The sequence below is a fragment of the Mastacembelus armatus genome, chromosome 18 (genome assembly GCF_900324485.2).
Source record: "Mastacembelus armatus chromosome 18, fMasArm1.2, whole genome shotgun sequence".
NCBI lineage: Eukaryota > Metazoa > Chordata > Actinopteri > Synbranchiformes > Mastacembelidae > Mastacembelus > Mastacembelus armatus.
This window is the reverse complement of record NC_046650.1, coordinates 19205889-19226109: the sequence shown is the minus strand read 5'-3', so window position 1 is coordinate 19226109 and position 20221 is coordinate 19205889. Positions and strand designations below refer to the sequence as shown.

The following is a 20221-nucleotide window of genomic DNA, read 5'->3' as shown; positions in this document are numbered from 1 at the left end:
TGAATTGAGGTCTGATCTGACACATGATGTGTCTGATCTCAGAGGCTCAATCTCCCACATCCACGCCCCAACTCAGGATGGTGTATCTAACGACTAACGACTGGGTGGTGAAACGTTTCGAGCTTAAAACTGAAAGTCCAGTTGTCATGACTCAACCTTTAGATAATTTAACTCACTGCTGTGAGAAACTGTCTGATCCACCAAACACACATGAAGATCTTCACTCAGCAGCTGCAGCTTTAAAACACTTTTTCAGCTGCAGGAACTAAGAGACTAACAGACTAAGGTTGTTGTTGTTGTTGTTGTTGAACAGCTCGTCTGACTCTGAGTCCCAGCAGCTCCCAGTTTTTTAAAGGAGACTCTTTGTCTCTGAGCTGTGAGGAGGACGACAGCTCTGCTGGATGGACCCTGAGGAGGAACACAACCAGACGACAGAGGACTCAGTGTGGAGCTGGCTGGGGAACATCAGCTGGTTCTTCCTGCACCATCAGTGACCTCTACCCATCAGACAGTGGAGTTTACTGGTGTGAGTCCAGAGAGGGAGCAACCAGTCAGAGCATCAACATCACTGTCAGTGGTAAGATGAGCCTGTGGAGTTAGTATTGATGAAGCTGTGTGGAAATGGATGAAATGCTGTAGTTTGTCTCTGTGTTGAGGTGGAGCAGTTATCCTGCAGAGTCCTGTCCTCCCTGTGATGGAGGGAGAAAACATCACCCTGATCTGTAGAACCCAGACATCCTCCGACCTCCCGGCCGATTTCTATAAACACGGCTCCCTCATCATCGATCGGCCTACGGGTCACGTGACCATCCTCCATGTTTCCAAGGCCGATGAAGGCGTCTACAGGTGTAACATCAGGGGCCATGGAGAGTCTCCACCCAGCTGGATCTCTGTCACAGGTCAGAGGTCACAGACTCCTCATTGAATCAGTGGATGTGTGTGTGCTGATGTTAACAGGTTCCTGCTCTGATCGGCGTCGTCGTTCTCTCAACTTTACAATCAGCAGCTTCATTCATGTTCAATGTGTTGGAGAAGATCAGAAGAAGAAGAAACTCCAGTTTCTGTTTCATCTCATTTTTCACTGAGCAGCTAAATCACTGAAGCTTTGACCTTTGATGGTTTTCATCATTATTTCTGCTTCGTTTTAGAGAAACCAACCACTGCACCTGCACCAACCACTGCACCTGCACCTCCTCCTCCTCCTCCTCCTCCTCCTCCTCCTCTTCTCTATGTGTTGCTGCCTGTAGCATCAGTCTGTGGTCTGGTTCTCCTGGTGTTGCTGGTTCTACTGGTGAGACGACATGTTCAGAGGAAACCTAAAGGTCAGACACAAACTTCTGGATTTCAAACCTTTATACAGATGTTCTCCAGATCATCACAGCTGTATTTTTCTCTCCATCCTGTGTCTGTGCATGTTCCTGCTTATTATCCACTGACAAATGGTTCCTCATCACAGTTCATTATTATTTATCTTGGTTCCCTGCAGCTGCTGAAGATGACGCTGGAGAACATCCCATCACGTACAGTGAGGTCAACACATTCAATCAAAAAGAGCAGAGGAGCAGACGGAGCAGAGGTGAGGTTTCTATTTCCTGTTTCTGTTGGTTTGGAACCTGTTGGAACCTTTAGGACACTTTCATAAAGTGAGAGAAGCTGTTGGTTTTTGTGTTTTTAGAAAGTGGAGACATCAGAAAGGAAAATAAGAGTCTGTTCTTAGACACAGGGAACGTCCTCAGAGAGAAAGGAGATTTTACAGACTGAGGATTTTTAATAAGATGGACGTCAAAGTGACGACATGAGAGAGAATTTCTGGACAAACATTTAGTCTGGAGGTTTAGTTTAGTTTCTGTCCTGCAGCTGCAGCTCAAACTTCTCTCGACTCCCTCACTTGTTCTTTCCTCTCACGTCTTCTGACATTTCAAACAGCAGAGACTTTATTTTTAGTCCTGACTAACAAGTTTCTGTCTCAGTTTAGACCTAAAGAGTCTGATGTTCCAAACACACAAAGTTTGTAGAATAAAAAGAAGAAACTGAGCTTGAACATTTGCAGAAAGGCTCATGTTTAATGTGTGTTTGCTTCTTTTTGCTTCAGAAACAGAAGTAGATGCTTTTACAGTCTCTGTGGTTTGAACCAGTCACTGCATCTGCATCAGTGTTGTGATGTTGGTGAACCAGCCTGAAGCTTCTCTTCAATCCTGTTGTTCTATTCTGGTCTCACACAGTGTGTGTTGAGCTTTGCGTGTCAGTCAGTGTGTAGTTGAGCCAGTGGTGAAGCCGCTAACAGAAGCTCACAGCTCTGTGGTCGTCCAGGTTCCTGTTTGGGACCAAAGCTTCAGCTGAACATGGAGCAGGAAGCTTCACAGCAGAACAAAGACTCAGCTGCTGCTCGTCTGTGTCTGTGCACAAACACAACATCTCCAAACATGTGCAGACTGTTGCTTTAATGGTTCAGGATCCAGATAATGAAATGAGCTTCCTTCAGGATTTCAGCTTCAGCTTTCAACTACTTTACTCCTCCCTGTTTCTGGGACCTTTTCCAGTTCTCCCAGTGTCCCCAGTCTAATCCAGACTCACATCTGGATTAGACTTCAGCTTCACATGTGGAGTTTGCAGGATGTCCTGCAGCCGTTCACTGCTCAGACTCAGGTCCAGTCAGTCCCCGTCAGTGCTGGGAAGTAGTTGGATGGAAGAGAAACCAGTCCACATGGAAATGATACTGCAGTACTTGTAGTACTCTGCTGTTTGCTGCTGTAGTTATTTGCTGTTCTTGTACTGCATCAACAACCGTTTGATAAGTGACATCAATGAGCAGTTTGTACAGTGACTGCTGCAGTAAAACGAGTAGTATGTGTACTAACAGTAGTACAGACATCAGCATTACTGACAGCAGTAGTACTGACAGCAACAGTACCGACAGCAACAGTACAGACAGCAGCAGTACTGACAGCAGCAGCATGAGTCATGTGACCTCCATGTGCTCCCTGTGCAGACAGAGATCCAGCTCCAGTCTACTCAGCAGTGAGAACTGAAGACGTCACTTATGGACAAATCGTCATCAGAGACACCAAAGCAAAGAAACAAGGTACAGCTGCTCCTCTGAGTATTATCAGCTAAATGTACTTCAAGTATCAGAGTAAAAGTACTGGTCCCTGTCAGTGTTTGACTGGTATATCTGATGAATATTGCTTGAACTTTACTGCAGTAGTTGGACCAGTTTGAAGTACTTTATAAACTGTGGGTAACTTCATCTGCAGCAGAGCATCATGTTCTACAAGATCTCACATGTTTGAAGTTTTACCTGGACAGAAAAACTGGTTGTTTTCTGCATCTCACACTGACCAAAAACACTGTTCATAACTTTGTAGTTTTTAACTCTGCATGTTAAACCACAGCAGCAGCTTCTTTCTGCTGGTTCCCCTGAACCTTGGTCTGGTTTCTGACTATAGCATGTTCCACTGTGGGGGATGATTCTGTGAACATGGTGTGACAACAGGTTTGTTTGTTTTGAATCATGTGGTGAAATGTGTCAGTGAGCAGCTCTGTGGTCGTCCACTTTCCTGTTTCTGTTAAATTCTCTGCACCTCTGTTCAGTCTCACTTTTTCTCAGCAAATGTTTGAAGAACTGCATCTGCATCTATTTACAATTGCACCAAACAGGAGCAGAGGTAACTGTGGACAGAGCCAGGCTAACACTTTCCCCCTGGTCCCAGTCTTTATGCTAAGCTAAGCTAACTGCATCCTGACTCCAGCTCTGGACTTCACACACACATGAGACTGGTTTTCCTTGTGTCCCCTCAGGTCTGAAACTAAAACTACTGTTTTTCCCAGAAATGTTGGGCTGTTCATTTAGAGAAGAACAGGAGCATAAAAATGTCAGTCAGCTGAAGTTTGGCCTTAAAGACCTTGGCATCATTCCTGAGGAGATTCTGGATCTGTACAGGTTTCTGTCTGCTCAGATCTAATTAGAGCAGGAATGTTCTTTAAAGGCTCAGTGTGAATGTGGTGATACCAAACGTGCTGTGCCATGAGAACAGAGGTCACTCTGACAGTCGTCTGGTTTCCATCTACCTGAAGCTCAAATTGGAACCAAAGTCAGAGAAAATCAGCAAAACCAAATGTGGATCATTCAGGTCTTAATGTGCACGTTGAACAGGTGGATAGTGGCTCAGTCCAGCCTTCACAGTGACGTGTGCAGTGAGTAGTGACTGGAGTCTGGACAGTTCACTGGACACCAGTTTGTTAAAGGAGCCTCTGGCCCATAGACCAGACCCAGATACACTGAATACATGAATGAAGGTGAGGACACATTAGGACGCTGTCTCTGATGGTGGATATGGTTTGAACTGTGTGTGTGTGTGTGTGTGTGTGTGTGTGTGTGTGTGTGTTTGTGTGTGTGCGTGCGTGTTCAGAGTTTCAGGCAGAGCCCAATGTTATCTACTCACCACTGAGGTAGACCTTCAGACCTTCACACCTTCAGACACCAGTCCACCCACTGACGTCCTGCTGGTCTGTAACTGGTGCCCAGAGACTCTCTCACCAGACTCCATTCATTTTTTCAAACATTTTACAGGTTGTGTGTTTTGTTGTTGTTGTCTCTTATTTTTGGAAACGTTTAGATGCATTTTTCAGCACAAACCACTGGAACTAAAACCTAAAACCAAAGATTAAAGAAACTGTTAAAGTATTTTTAAGTCCCTCAGCCTCTTTCAGTTTTAGTTTGGTGCACGACAACATCAAGTTACTTGTTTTGTCAGACTGTGATTCATATGAGCCTGTTTAACAGAATCTGATGATAAAATCCAGCTGTTTTGTGGATAATGTCCTCAGTGACTTTACTGTTATTTATATTTTATTGATGGTTTTTGGACCATGTTCTTGCTGCTGCAGCAGCGATCTGGTTTCTCTGCAGGATCATTAAACTTTGGTCTGATTTCGTTGTTGTTCTCGTGTGGTTCTGTGGGTTTCATAAAGGCGTCAGATGGAAAATTTGACTTGTACCTGTTTGGTTGTGTCTAACTGATCCACACCTCTCTGCTGTGGGACAGACATAAAACAACCTCAGACTATCTGAACCATCTGCTGGGTGTGTTTCTACATTTCAGTCATTCCATATTTCATAATCAGACACTCCAGTCTCCTGTGCCAATGTGTCTGTACTGTGCCTGTTTTGTTGAGGGGGGTCCTGATCCAGCTTTAAGAGAGAAGACATTGGCCTACAGTCAACACTCTCACATTTCCAGACTTCCCAGTCCTTGTGGACCCAGGAATCTTGGGATAGTAGGAAAGTTTTCCCTGTTCCAGTTTTGTGTGTTGCTTTAACATCAGGGGGCAGCAAAATCTGTGTTGACTGGAAAACACAAGATCAAACTGAATGTGTTTTTTTAGGTCCACAGCCTTTATGGTTCAGCTGAGTTGAATCGCAGAAATCAAACATGGCTCATTTCACATCCTCCTGCTGCTGCCTGGACCTGATCTGGACCACAGTTTCCCTGGCTCCGCCCACACTGAAGGTGAGGGCTGGCTGCAGGTCACAACTACCTGTCTCACCTGGGCCCTGAGGCCTCCTTGTGGCCAAAGTCTGTATTGGAGCCCAAACACATACTGGAAGAAAATGCAGCCTAAGAAGCAGCAGGGGGCAGCACAGACGCTTCAGACGAGATTTGTCTCTTTAAGGTCCCAGAAGGAGAAAATGAGAAATGTGAAGTTTCCAGAACAATCAGCTCCATCATCACAGACACTGAGTCACAGCAGCTCCAGGAAAAGTCACAGACTGAACAACAGACAGTTCACTTTGTTGGTCTGCACAGAAACTGGCTCGGTTTGGACTCACTCCAGGTCCAACTGGGATTTGACTAAATGCAAAACATTTTCAAATATATAAAACATGTAAGTTTCACTTTCCCAGACGTTTCAGGGAACAGAGACTCTGATGGACTGTAACTACACAAAGATGCATGGTCCCTGGTTAGGACTAAACAGGTCTAGATGATGGATGGATGAGTTAAAGGAAGCCACAGACTGTCAGTGATGAACACACCAATAATCTGGGAGGGACAGTCTCTGCTGATGCCACCAGCCTTTAGTGTCTCCTCATGTGACCGACTTCCAGTGGAAGTTCACTTCCTGTTTGACTATAGTTCAACTCTTTGTGTTGAAGTGACTCACCTGCTGTTGCCTGGTAACCAGTCAGGTGACTGTGATTTGTTTAAGACCGGCTCAGCAGCATCCAGGTAACATCAGGTGAGTTTCAACAGGATCTACCAGAGTTTCTGGTCCAAACCCATCAGCTTCAACATGTTCCCACAGGAAGGACTTATTGGAGCTGCTGTTTGTGTTGCTGTGTGTGTGTCTGTGTGTTTACTGAGCTACACAACATGACCCATGTTTCTACTGTGGGCCCTCTGCTCACAGCCTGTTGGACACCACATGTTGTTGAACTGACTCACAACAACGTCACAGTCACAACCCACTTTATTGTACAACCAGTGTGTGTGTCTCTGCTGATGAAAACAAAGGACACACATACAGAGAAATGTGTAACACACAATCAGATAATAACAACAATCTGAATACTGGTCTCTAACACAAACACATGTTCATTAATTCAGGGCATGGAGTCAAATGGACGAGCTGGAAAACAGTGAAGTTTATTTCCACCTGCTGGGGTTGTGTTATCATCGGCTCTTACTGTCTCACCTGAACCTGTTTTCTCAGGACAAATAAACACGTTGATCTGTTGGGGAGAGAAGACGTTTCTAATGGTTTCTACAATATTCCAGACACAGTCCACACATGTAGACAGGCTGTCATCAACACTAATACTGTCAGAATAACTGAGGTGGTTCCATCAGTAGGATTTACTGACTGCTAAAGTGGTCCCTCAGTTTAATCTGTGGACAAATGAAATAGTGTCCAACATCTAGACACCATCAGCAATACAGTCGACCTTAGAACCTGTTGTGGGCTGATAGAGTCCAAGTCTGGACTAATACAAGACGAAATAAACAGGCTATAAGGTTTAGAGAACCTGAAGCTCCTCTAACAGTAGCCTGGACTTGATTTATGTTCAGCCCTGGACCCACTGGACCTCCTGACAGTGGGACTGGAGACACTGGTCTGTCACACACTGACTGTCCAATGGTTTGACTCTAAGGGACATGTTCATAGGACAAGTTAGGATCAGAAAACCTTCATCTGTCCCACCGTGGGAAAACTGCATTGTAGTAACAGCAAAGTACAAGTACACAGCAGGCGCCAAAAATACTAAGTGGAATAAAATGATAAAGCTACAAAAACATACAGTCCATTGTCCATTTAGGATTCACAGCAGATGTTGGACAGATGTTCTCCATCAACAGGCTGCTGGACTGAATCCTGCTCTTGGGATCTTTGACATCGATGTTTTCTATAGAACATAAAACCAACAACAGCAGCAACAAGAAGAAGAGCAGCAACAACTGTCAGACCCACAGCCAGTCCAACACGTCCATCCTTGTCTCCTCCACCCTCTCTGTGACCTGCAGGAGAGAACAGGTGTGAGGTGTCAGGTAGGTGATGACTGAAGAACAGAACAAACTCCTGTCAGACATTATCTCCTGCACTTTGACCACATCACTCATCCAGCTGTTTTCTACAAAGTCTCATCAACAACATCTGGAGAAAACACAAACATCTGGTCTCACATCAACAACCAGGAAGCAGCTTCAGCTCTGCTGCTCAGACAAACACACACTCACCTGCTGAGACTCTCAGGTCGATGATGCTGATGGGTTCAGGTGCTTTTGATTGACCCTGGAAGACATGACACTCATATGTCCCAGGGTCAGTAAACGTCACATCCTTCAGAGTCACAGACACGTCTCCATCCTTCATCTGTGAGTCCTTCAGCTCCACCCGCTCCTTAAAAGATGGATGCTGGTTTATCTGGATCAAACCTCTTGTTCCGATACACAAACACATATATTGGATCCAGATCAGGTCTGGTCCACTGTAGACCTAAGATCTCTGAGCTGCTGGGAGCTCGACATGTCAGAGTGACGTTCTGTCCAGGTTCAGCTGTGATGGTTCTCTGACCTGAAGAACAGAGGAACAGACAGAGAGCAGCCTAAATCCAAAGAAATGTGTTTACAGCCTGAGCAAAGATGATGAAGTTATTACTGATGTGTGTTCCTCCAAAGTGGGACTGTGGTTGGACAGGAAGGATTCAGATCCTCCATCAGGCTAAAATCCAAAACCCTGTTCAGAGCTCTGATAGATCCAAAGTCAGACTGACAGACATCTTGAAGTGTTGAACTCCATCTGATTTTCCAGTGGACTCAGTTTAAACGGAGCCTGATCTCTGCAGTGACACTGGGCTCAGACTGGAGACGTATGAAAATCAGATCTTTGTTTAGCTGAGGAGACTCGACCTCGTCCTGGGCTGAGCTGGACACAGTCAGACGCTGAAGCTCTGAGGTCTCATAGTGTCGGACGTTATTGTGTCAACCAGTGATTTTCATTAGACACATTCATTTGTTGCAGGGAACATGTTTAAACCTAAAACAAACCTGAGACGGACTGGTTTCTGTGAGTCCTGCAGGTGTGTCCCTGTGACAACAGGAAGTCAGGTGGAGTCTATAAATTCAGTTGCTGTCTGTGACTGGACTACATTTCCTAATTTACAGAAGAGCAGAGATGCAAACAGAAGCTGCTTCTTTTCCTTCCACCAACAAAACAAACAGGAGCTGGACTTAAAATCCTTTTTTCTGTTTGTATTTTAAAAACAACATGTGGATTATTAGTTTTGACATGTGATCAAATATCTGCTCTCAGCAGGACAAACCAGAACATGGATCTTTTCTTTTCTTTCGTTCTCACACTGAGGAACAACAGATTTCCAGGTTTGTTGTATTTAATCTAACAAGTGTGTTTCTATCACACATGACCTGTCTGATGACAGGGACATACTAGACCAGAGGGGGGTCCACAGGTTTGGGTTTCCTGCTTTCTGTTGCTGCTTGTCTATGGTTCCTGACAGAGGACTGTGTCGGACCATGACGGTTTCAAAAAGCCTCTAGAGGAGTCTGGTGTTCTGAGCTGCCAGTGTAGCCCCATGTTTGGTTCTGCTGGACGTAGAGATGAAAGTCCGGACCTACTGGGTCACTGATGGGCCTTATCTGGGCTTAGTCTGGGTCAGTTTGTTAAGGCTGGTTGTGGAACAGGAGCAGCTGGTTTGGTCTCCTTTGGCCATAAATAAGAAAACCAGACCTGAGGTCAGTCAGTGCTGGACTGTCTAAGGTGTCAAAGCGTTTGGCTGTTTGTCTGTGGGACGTCCTGCTGTCGCAGAAACGATAAAACAATCGGCTGCGTCCTCATTGAAGGGGAGTGTCGCAGCAACAACAGCTCAGAGTCCACAACAACAATAACAATGTTTCAATGAACTGACTCAGTCTTCAGTTGAAAACCAGTCCAGAAACAGGACTCACCTTCAGTCACACAGACCAGGAAACAAAGACTCAGCAGTGACGCAGGTTTGTTATCGAACATTTTCTCTTCTGGCGTCGGTTCCTGTTGAAGAACAGTTACGGTACTTTGAGTTATTTCCAAGGACGCTGGTATTTACTGAGCTTTACTGTAAACAAACCTAAATATAATATTTAAAGCTGGATTTCACCTGTTTCCAACAAACTGTGGAGCAGTAACGCTGAACCACCTCCACCCGGAAGAAGAGTTGTTTCACCACGTGCCGTCAGAGACATGCGACACACATCAAACACACAGACATAACTTATACACATATAGTATTGATGTAGTATTAGTAGTATTTATTGAGTTATATGTATCATATATAGTATTGATGTAGTATTAGTAGTATTTATTGAGTTATGTGTATCGTATATAGTATTGATGTAGTATTAATTGAGTATGTGTATTGTATATAGTATTGATGTAGTATGAGTAGTATTTATTGAGTTATGTGTAAGTATATAGTATTGATGTAGTATTACTAGCATTTATTGAGTTATGTGTACAGTATATAGTATTGATGTAGTATTAGTAGTATTTATTATGTGTATTGTATATAGTATTGATGTAGAATTAGTAGTATTTATTGAGTTATGTGTATTGTATATAGTATTGATGTAGTATTAGTAGTATTTATTGAGTTATGTGTATTGTATATAGTATTGATGTAGTATTAGTAGTATTTATTATGCGTATTGTATATAGTATTGATGTAGTATTAGTAGTATTTATTGAGTATGTGTATTGTATATAGTATTGATGTAGTATTAATTGAGTATGTGTATTGTATATAGTATTGATGTAGTATTAGTAGTATTTATTGAGTTATGTGTATTGTATATAGTATTGATGTAGTATTGCAGTATTCTTGAGTTATGTGTACTGTATATAGTATTGATGTAGTATAGCTAGTATTCTTGAGTATGTGTATTGTATACAGTGTTGATGTAGTATTAGCAGTATTTCTTGAGTTATGTGTATTGTATATAATATTGATGTAGTATTAGCAGTATTTCTTGAGTTATGTGTACTGTATATAGTATTGATGTAGTATTAGCAGTATTTCTTGAGTATGTGTATTGTATATAGTATTGATGTAGTATTAGTAGTATTTCTTGAGTATGTGTATTGTATATAGTATTGATGTAGTATTAGCAGTATTTCTTGAGTATGTGTATTGTATATAGTATTTGATGTAGTATTAGCAGTATTTCTTGAGTATGTGTATTGTATACAGTTGACCATCCAGCAACATGTGATTATCTGAGCCTTGGTATGGTGTCCTCTGGACAGTTACTGACTGTTTATTTTACTGACTGCTGACTATTGTGTTTTCTTCTTCTCTAATATTATCTGAGTCCAGCCTCTGTCATCAAACAAGCTCCAAGAACACAACAAGTCACTGAGTCAATTTAAGAAGTGTCTGCATTGATTTTCTGCTTCTGAAGCTTTAAGTCCAAACTTGAACAGAATCATTGATGAGAATTGATTATTGATCTTTGTGATGCAGAGATTTAAAGTGCACATTAGTGCAGTAAACACAGCAGGGGGTCTGATCACAGATTACACTGATTATTACATTTTTATTATTATTAGATTCCACATGACCCTGTGGACTCAGAGCAGCACTGTTCTTCTCCTAGAACCAGGTGGATGAAAATCCAGCACAGAGCATTTCCCATATTATGGATCTGTTCTGCCTCCATGTTCTCCTTCAGGTTGGGAACTGACAGACTGTGTGTGGTGTTTGCTGGGGTGGACTGTGACTCTGGGTACAGAGGGACCATGACAGCTTGTTGATTCTGGTACAGATTCCATCCAACTTTCACAGTGTTTAGAAAAATGAAAGACTCAGCAGCATCTAGTGGTGAGATGGCAGAATGCAGCCTGCTGAGCATCTCAGTCATCAGCCTCATGTCCCTGATTATGTCCAGCACATTAACTTTCAGGCTTTTGGCTACACATTTCAGGTTTGGTCCCTCTGACAAGAAGTGACCTGCCCGTCTCCATGGTGACAGTAACACCCTGTCTCCTTGGTGACAGCAGCACCCGGCAAGAATGAGCAGCAATTGGCTGAGGGCTTTGATGATGTCATGGCGGTCACCACTGAGCGTCACTTCTGAGCAGCGTTCAGGTTTCTCTGAACAGTTTGTCTCATGATTCTTGGTTTTCCTGTTTTCGTGTCCTGCTCTTTCCTCTGAGCCTGAACTCTGACGTTTGTTGGTGGATTTCTTTGCTCCGTCTCTGTCCACACATTTGGTCTGTTTGCTTTGTCCCTAGTCTGTTGCTGCACATGTTCAGGACAAACTTCACCAATGTGGAGTCTGTGACCGGCTGATTTTCCTTGTATCCAGTCTGAACAAGCAGAGCAGTGAGCCCTGACAGCTGATAGTGTGATCAGCTCCACAGAGCATCGGGGCTCTAACCACATTAGCTCAGTGGTTAAAGCAGAGAGACGCTGTCACTTCCTGTCAGCCAGAGACCACTGTCATCTACAGACTGTGACCCAGTCACGTGTTTCATTACACTGAATAACTGCAGGTCAGAACAACAATCCCAGAATGCCTCTGGTCAACGCTTCCTGCACATCTTCTTCTTCTGATTTGTTGCAGCTGAACAGAGAAACCTTCTTTTTGTGTGAAGACAAACAGATGAGCAAAGCAGCCACACAGGAAGGACGAGGGTTTGACTTCCTGTCACCAGGAACTAATCTGAGATCAGACCTCACATCGCTGAGTGTGAAGATGGAGACCACGTCTCTGCTCCGTCTGCTCTGTGAGTAAATCTCTCTCTCTCTCTCGACAGGTTCGCTCAGTCTGAGCAGAACTCCAGACGGTTCTGATCCACTGAGACCCAAACATTTAACATCAGTTCATAAGGAAGTTCTTTTGACATGTTCTGACCATGTTTTTCCAATGTTCTCATTAGGAGAACAGTGTTGTAGAACAGTGTTCAAAAGAACCGTCTCATTGTTTGACACCAAGAACAAAGACCAGTGGAAAATATTCTCTGAGTCGACTAACGACCATAAAACATGAACGTTGGACGTCAGACGTTCTTTATGAATTGAAGGATCAGTATCTGAGGTTCTGAAGGTACATCCTGTAGTACTTTATACAGTGAAACGCAGTAATACAGAGTAGCAGCAGCAGGATCCAGACAAACTGTGATTATCTGATGTCACTGAGGAAACACTGGGTCAGACTGATGAAGACGTCTCAGTGTAAGATCTGGTGTAGAACCTCACAGTGAGCTGGTTCCTCCTCTCTCTGTTCATCCTGCACCAGTTTAACCAGCATGGCTGTGTTCCCTCTCCAGTGTTGGTCCAGTTGTCTCTGCTCCATGTTAAATCTCCCACTGACCTGACTCTCATTTCTCTGCAGCTGTGACGTCTCTGCTGAGCTGCACAACAGACCAAGGTCAGTGAGCTTCTTCTGCTGTCCCACTTAAAGCTGAGACCCTTGGGAGTGGATGGTGACCTGTTCCAGCTAATTCCCAGCCTGTGTCTCCATTAGCTGCCAAAACATCTGAATTTTTAGGAACATGAGCTTCATTTTTACCTCCTTTATGAGCTAAACATCTGGTTTTTCACAGACTATTTAGTTTCACCGAAAAGGTCCAGACCACTAATCCTCCCCTGTTCCCACAGCTCGTCTGACTCTGAGTCCCAGCAGCTCCCAGTTTTTTAAAGGAGACTCTTTGTCTCTGAGCTGTGAGGAGGACGACAGCTCTGCTGGATGGACCCTGAGGAGGAACACAACCAGACGACAGAGGACTCAGTGTGGAGCTGGCTGGGGAACATCTGCTGGTTCTTCCTGCACTATCAGTGACCTCTACCCATCAGACAGTGGAGTTTACTGGTGTGAGTCCAGAGAGGGAGCAACCAGTCAGAGCATCAACATCACTGTCAGTGGTAAGATGAGCCTGTGGAGTTAGTATTGATGAAGCTGTGTGGAAATGGATGAAATGCTGTAGTTTGTCTCTGTGTTGAGGTGGAGCAGTGATCCTGCAGAGTCCTGTCCTCCCTGTGATGGAGGGAGAAAACATCACCCTGATCTGTAGAACCCAGACATCCTCCGACCTCCCGGCTGATTTCTATAAACACGGCTCCCTCGTCATCAATGGGCCTACGGGTCACGTGACCATCCTCCATGTTTCCAAGGCTGATGAAGGCGTCTACAGGTGTAACATCAGGGGCCATGGACAGTCTCCACCCAGCTGGATCTCTGTCACAGGTCAGCAGCTTCACTTTGATTGACACTGATTTCAGCCACATGTTCACCTGCCCAGGTGGGCTTCTGTCTGCAGGAAGACCTACAACCACAGCCCCGCCCACCACTGCAGCCCCAACCACCATTGCAGTCCCACCCCCAGACTCCACCCCCCTCCAGCAGGTGTTCACAGTGGTCCGTTACCTGGTGGTGTTCTGTCCCTACGTCATCTCCACTGTCCTCATGGTGTCTCTGTTTCGACACAGACCCACAGGTAACACTCTGAATCAATCAATCAATACCAGTTGTCTCTGACTCTTCTTGTGTCCAATGTTGATAAATTCTCCATTTTCTTTCTCACCTGCTCTGACTGCAGGAAATCACCTGTCTGTCTCCATGGTGATGACCCCGCCCACCCATGCTGAGCAGGGATTGGACGATGACTATGATGACGTCACCACAGAGCATCAGTTCTGAAGTGATCCAGTCTGAAACAGCAGCAGCTCCTGTAGTTTTGTACTGTAAATACTGCAGTATAAAATACTTCATTGTTACTGTTTGTGCTACTTGTTGTCTGATCATCATCAGAGTCATTAACATGGAAATGTCAAACTAAATCAGCAGGTTCCTGCTAAATGGGACAACTCTGCCACCTGCTGTTCTAAACTGGCACCTGCAGCTCAGAGCAGAAGGAAAAGGACTCGGTGGGTTCGGCTTCAGACTAACCAGGTTGGGTCTTTCAGTCTGCACCTGGATGAAACTGTGTGTATCATATGCACCTGTATGACCTGAAGGAAAGCAGGGAGCTGACAATCAGAGGAAAATGGCAGAAGCTGCAGATAAACAACAACAGAAGATCCATAAATAAAGTTCAGCAGATTATTGCAGGTGATAAAATGCTGCAGGTTGTTTTGTTTGAAGTTTGACCTTCCAAGATCATGTGTGAACAAACTGTCATGTGGTTTGTTTCCATTGCTGACTCACTGAGTGGAAGAATCAGCCATGGTTCAGTATCTTTGCATGGAATAAAATCAGTGTTGGACACAGTCTCCAACGTTTCTATCGGACCGTCTGCCTGGTTAAAACCCACAGACACCATCCAGGTTCTCCAGGGGCAGCTCCTCTGACTGGACTTTGTCAGACAGATCTTGAACTTTCATGTTGAGGACAAATTCAGCAGAAGCTGTGAGATCTGAAACTAGATCATAACAAATTCACCTTAAAGCCACAAACACTGACATAAGAGGTTCTCAAAGAAAAACTAGAAGGTTTTGTGACTGAAAAACTAAATGACCTTGTGGACGTGATGAATCCTGAAACTTCTACTTACTGATTTTCAGAAACTCAACACCCAACTTCAAACAGTGAAACTAAATTCACTTCATGACCTTCCTCCTTGGAGGCCAAGACCTAAAGTAGAAAGTGTCTTGTGGAGACCAACGGTAAATAAGAACCTACGAGTGTGGGACAGAAATGTGAGCCAGAGAAAAACTGAAGTTAGATGTTTATTACAAAGACTGAAAGACAATTACACACTGACCTCAAACATTAAGTCAGTTCACAGGAAGTCAGTCACAATATAACGGCACCATCTCAAAGATTTCAAACGAGGCTTCAGCCTGGACATTTGATACTAATCAGGTCTTCAGAGCCATAACTGTCATCACCACTGGATGAAAAATGAAACTAACACACCCAAACCGAGTGTCCAACAGCTTCAGTCCAGTTGTCTGAACAGTCTGTCTCTGCCAGGTTCAGTGCCCCCAACAACAGAAACCCAGTCCTGGCTGGTACCACGTCCACCGATCGATCAATCGACACGTACGAAACCGTCCGACATACAACGTCACCACCATATCCCTACATCAGCGACACGACGGTTTACAGGGGTGGGATAAGATCCCCTGCTGGGAGGCCTCCCCACGGGACCGGAAACCGAACGCAAAGCTGGACCTTACCAGGACTGGAGGTTCTGTTTGGGAGGGAAACTTGGCAGAGAGACCACCCAGAGACTGAACCCTCAGGTACAACCAGGATTATATTTCTGTTTAAATTTGGGTGGTGATGATCAACCACAAGACAACTCTGAATATTACAAGATAAAGTGACTCTTGTGTTGGAGAATCAAAGTCTGATCAAATCCACACTGCCCTGAGACCTCCACCATGGACTAACAGGAACATTAACTTTGTCCTGTGCAGCTGAGACAGACTTCATCCAAAAATGTTCAACAGGTGAGTTGGAGCTCCATCCTACATGTAGACACTTCACTTCCTGTCTTTACTGAGCTCAGTCTGCTGGATCAGAGTTTTATACCAACAGGTCTGATGGGAGATCTGGAGATGAAGGTGGAGGGCTGGTCTTGGTGTACAACATGGCCCCATCACAGGTTCCCTTTAAGTTGGACCAACCAGAAAGAAAATCTGTCAATAATCCTGATCGATACAAAGCAAGTTAAGGTTTAACAGAAGTAGAAGATGTACCTGAACACATCAGTGGGTCAACAGACGCAGGGATGTCATCGAGGACGGTTTGGTCCATCGTAGTCGTCTTCAGCCTCATCCGGGACACATCTGATCACAGAGTCTCACGTTGTTTTCTCCTGGTCCACGGGAACCTGCCGACCTGCTTCAGCCTCTGTCTCCTTACGGCTCGTGGGTGAACTGCAACTTTTCAAAGCAGGAAGCACAATTAGATGTTTTCTTTTAACCATCAAATCTTCTAGTCCTGGCTTTGGGTCCTGAGGTGTGGGGACAATGCTACAGGAACACAGGCTCTTCTTTAGACTTTCTACTAACTGAAGCCTTGGACACTAAATGTGTGACCACAGTCAGGCCTGTTAACATCTGACAGCAATTACAAGATCTGACTGTCAGTTTTCAGCTACGGGGCCACAGCAGCAGTGAGCTGTATATGAGCAAACACACTGAGGCCACACAAGACCCCCCACCCTTCTGTCTGTCCAACACTGGCCAGAGACAAAGCCAAGAAAGACCGAGTCCATCTGAGCTGCAGACCTGTTCACTACCTCAAACTCCTCATTTTCTCTGACAGTAGTGAAGCGTTTGAAAACAGCAGACGCCACAAACCGTCTGGTCTGTTCTATTGAGTCCAACTGAGTCTGTTCAAAACAGGAAATAAAGACTAGTTGGTTTCTATGGATTGAAAAGCAGCTCTAACACATGAGTGGAGGTGAGAGACGAGTGCTGCCCTCTTCACCGACCTCCCCTCACTGTCCAACAGCACAACAACCTACTGACCCAGGCTGCCTTCATGTAGTCTGCTCTGCATCAGGCTGATGTGGGACAGCTGAAGCTTCCTTCCCTGAAACATGTCAGCATCACTTTCTGTCTCAGCACCACAGTCAGCTGATTCACAAAACCAGAGGGATCCTGGTCTGGTTTTGGAAACTGCACAACCATGGCACACAGCTCCAAACCAGGAGTCCACATTATGTGCCTACATCTTGTTTTTGGTCCTCCTGTGTCGTTCTGCAGCAACAACTAAACCTCCAGTAGCCTGACTCTGATTTCTCTGATCCACATCTGTGGATAAAACCTGTTTGAGACTAAATGGACTCAGCTCAGCTGTTGAAGTATTTCTGAACTAACACTGAGAACACTGACAAAACCTGAACATGGAGTCAGCCTGGACATTTGACACTAATCAGGTCTTCAGAGCCATAACTGTCATCACTACTGGATGAAAAATTAAACACACCCAAACCGAGTGTCCAACAGCTTCAGTCCAGTTGTCTGAACCGTCTGTCTCTGCCAGGTTCACTGCCCCCAACAACAGAAACCCAGTCCTGGCTGGTACCACGTCCACCGACTGATCAATCGACATGTACGAAACCGTCGGACATACAACGTCAGCGACACGACGGTTTACAGGGGTGGTATAAGATCCCCTGCTGGGAGGCCTCCCCACGGGACCGGAAACCGAACGCAAAGCTGGACCTTACCAGGACTGGAGGTTCTGTTTGGGAGGGAAACTTGGCAGAGAGACGACCCAGAGACTGAACCTTCAGGTACAACCAGGATTATTATTTCTGTTTAAATTTGGGTGGTGATGATCAACAACAAAACTACTCTTAACGTAGCTTCCTGCTTTGGACAATCCCAGTCTGACCAGGTCAAGACTTCCCTGGTCATCAGTCTTGAATTCATACAATGAGCCAATCATTATCAAAGTCTGGTCAATTCATGGTTAAAGAGTTAAAATTCAACAACAGGCAAAGAAAAGTCTCAAACCAGTTTTGGACAGGCAGAACCATCAAACCCAAGACTATCACAATCCTGATCTGGGCTGCAGGTGCTAATGTGGAAGACTACTTCAGGTGTTAGTAACTAGGCTGCTGACTTTCTACAACACAGATACAAAGACAGACTCTACAATACTTCCCTTAGGACTGTGGAGGCCTGACCATGATCCGGTGCCAGAAGGCCAAGGGCTGATGGGTAGCGGCTAATCTGCTCCCCCTACAGGACACCTGACAGACAAGTGCTTGTTGGAGCTCAGGTTCTTCAGTCTCAAGGAAACCAGACTTGAGATGTGCTTGTTACCTACAAGATCCATTAAATATTTAGTTCACCAACATTTTTGTATCTGGAATATTTTCCAGAACATTAACTAACAAAACCTGAGCTTCCCAGACCTGTCACAGCCAACAACCAACACTGGCTGGATAAGTTAGAGCTCAGGCTGTCACTCACCTTCCTGGATCAGTTTTTAAGGTCCTTCTGAATCTGGATGTGGCCAACCTGGACTCTTTATCTGGCCTTCTCCACAGGAGGCAGTTACTTTCCCCAGAACAAAGGTTGTGGATCTCTGTCACACCATCCAGCAGTCAATATGATCCGTTTGTGTTTGAGCATCTCATCTGATGTAGCTGTAGAAGGACAAGAGACCAAAAGACGTATTGAAGGACGACTGACATTTGTCAGAACAAAGTTTCTTTGACTGAAAAACAAAAAGCTCAGGGCCTTACCAATTTCAGATGGACTGTTGAGGCTTCACTTTCCAGCAGGTTCCAACAGACAAACATGGACACAGACACGTTTATGCAGACAGACGGACATGCAGACACTTAGGCATGCTAACATATAAACCAGTGCACCCATATGGACAGACACCCTTGCACATAGTGAGGTCAAAGGTCAAGTATGCAGTGACAGGGGGAAAGAGCTGCAGCTGCACCAACTAACCACCTCCAGGGCACAAACAAGCCTATTGGAGCCAAAACTGACAACAGACCTCTAACCACTACCGACTAATCCAGTCCAATTCACAACCACCAATAGGTCTTTTGGAACCAGAACAGGTCAGACTTCCCTGTACAGGTGACACAGCCACCTCTAAACAACAACAACAACCTTAAGGCCTCATGGAGCCAAAACCAGACCAGTCAGACCTCCTGGCACCAGAACCAGGACTTTTAGCACCACTGACTCCATGAACAACAACCAACAGACCTATCAGAGCCAAAAGCTCTTGGCACCACCAGCCCAGCCACCTCTAATTAGGTGGAAATGAAAGAATTCTACATGAGACAGAAATGGAGAGACATGAGAAATGACAAGGCCGTCACAACAGACACCTGATTATTGGTACAGACATATGAGACATGACAAGGCATTTAAAATTACAGACAACTGATTATTGGTCTGTTGAGATCTCCAGGTGATCTGGTCGGTGATCTTGTGCCTGAAGAGAGACAGGCCCCAGTAGATCCTCATGATGTAGGACAACTGACAATGTATTGAAAATAATAAACACCCAATTATTGGTACAGACATGACAACTGACAATGTATTGAAAATAATAAACACCCAATTACTGGTACAGACATGACAACTGACAATGTATTGAAAATAATAAACACCCAATTACTGGTACAGACATGACAACTGACAATGTCACTCTGCCCCCTCTTTGGTTTTATTTACCAAAAACCAGTTTGTTATTTTCAATACATTGTCAGTTGTCATGTCTGTTCCAATAATTAGGTGTTTATTTTCAATACATTGTCAGTTGTCATGTCTGTACCAATAATTAGGTGTTTTATATATTTTCAATACATTGTCAGTTGTCATGTCTGTACCAGTAATTCGGTGTTTATTATTTTCAATACATTGTCAGTTGTCATGTCTGTACCAGTAATTGGGTGTTTATTATTTTCAATACATTGTCAGTTGTCATGTCTGTACCAATAATTAGGTGTTTTATATATTTTCAATACATTGTCAGTTGTCATGTCTGTACCAGTAATTCGGTGTTTATTATTTTCAATACATTGTCAGTTGTCATGTCTGTACCAGTAATTGGGTGTTATTATTTTTCAATACATTGTCAGTTGTCATGTCTGTACCAATAATTGGGTGTTTATTATTTTCAATACATTGATAGTTGTCATGTCTGTACCAATAATTGGGTGTTTATTATTTTCAATACATTGTCAGTTGTCATGTCTGTACCAATAATTGGGTGTTTATTATTTTCAATAC

The 20221-nt window shown here is 44.3% G+C and overlaps 1 protein-coding gene and 1 long non-coding RNA gene across 3 annotated transcripts in view; one reads left to right on the top strand and one right to left on the bottom strand.

Moving 5' to 3' along the window:
• LOC113139869 (low affinity immunoglobulin gamma Fc region receptor II-like) overlaps positions 1 to 14759 on the top strand; it is a 32686-nt gene extending 17927 nt beyond the window's left edge. Inside the window, exons 1-7 of one of the 2 annotated variants that reach the window (XM_026323497.1) lie at positions 8668 to 8879; positions 11223 to 12279; positions 12888 to 12923; positions 13154 to 13417; positions 13497 to 13739; positions 13813 to 13989; positions 14092 to 14759. In XM_026323497.1, the coding sequence (XP_026179282.1) occupies positions 12066 to 12279; positions 12888 to 12923; positions 13154 to 13417; positions 13497 to 13739; positions 13813 to 13989; positions 14092 to 14192 (1035 nt within the window). In that variant the 5' untranslated portion in view covers positions 8668 to 8879; positions 11223 to 12065 and the 3' untranslated portion in view covers positions 14193 to 14759. Of the gene's footprint in view, positions 1 to 8667; positions 8880 to 11222; positions 12280 to 12887; positions 12924 to 13153; positions 13418 to 13496; positions 13740 to 13812; positions 13990 to 14091 lie in introns of those variants that run through there. The other variant, XM_026323488.2, reaches the window with a different exon arrangement.
• LOC113141826 (uncharacterized) lies at positions 7989 to 9760 on the bottom strand. The gene is made up of 3 exons (XR_003296827.1): positions 9653 to 9760; positions 9465 to 9546; positions 7989 to 8073 (listed from the first exon to the last, which is right to left on the bottom strand). It is a non-coding gene; the product is annotated as an uncharacterized LOC113141826 (long non-coding RNA).
• Positions 14760 to 20221: the final 5462 nt, after the last annotated feature.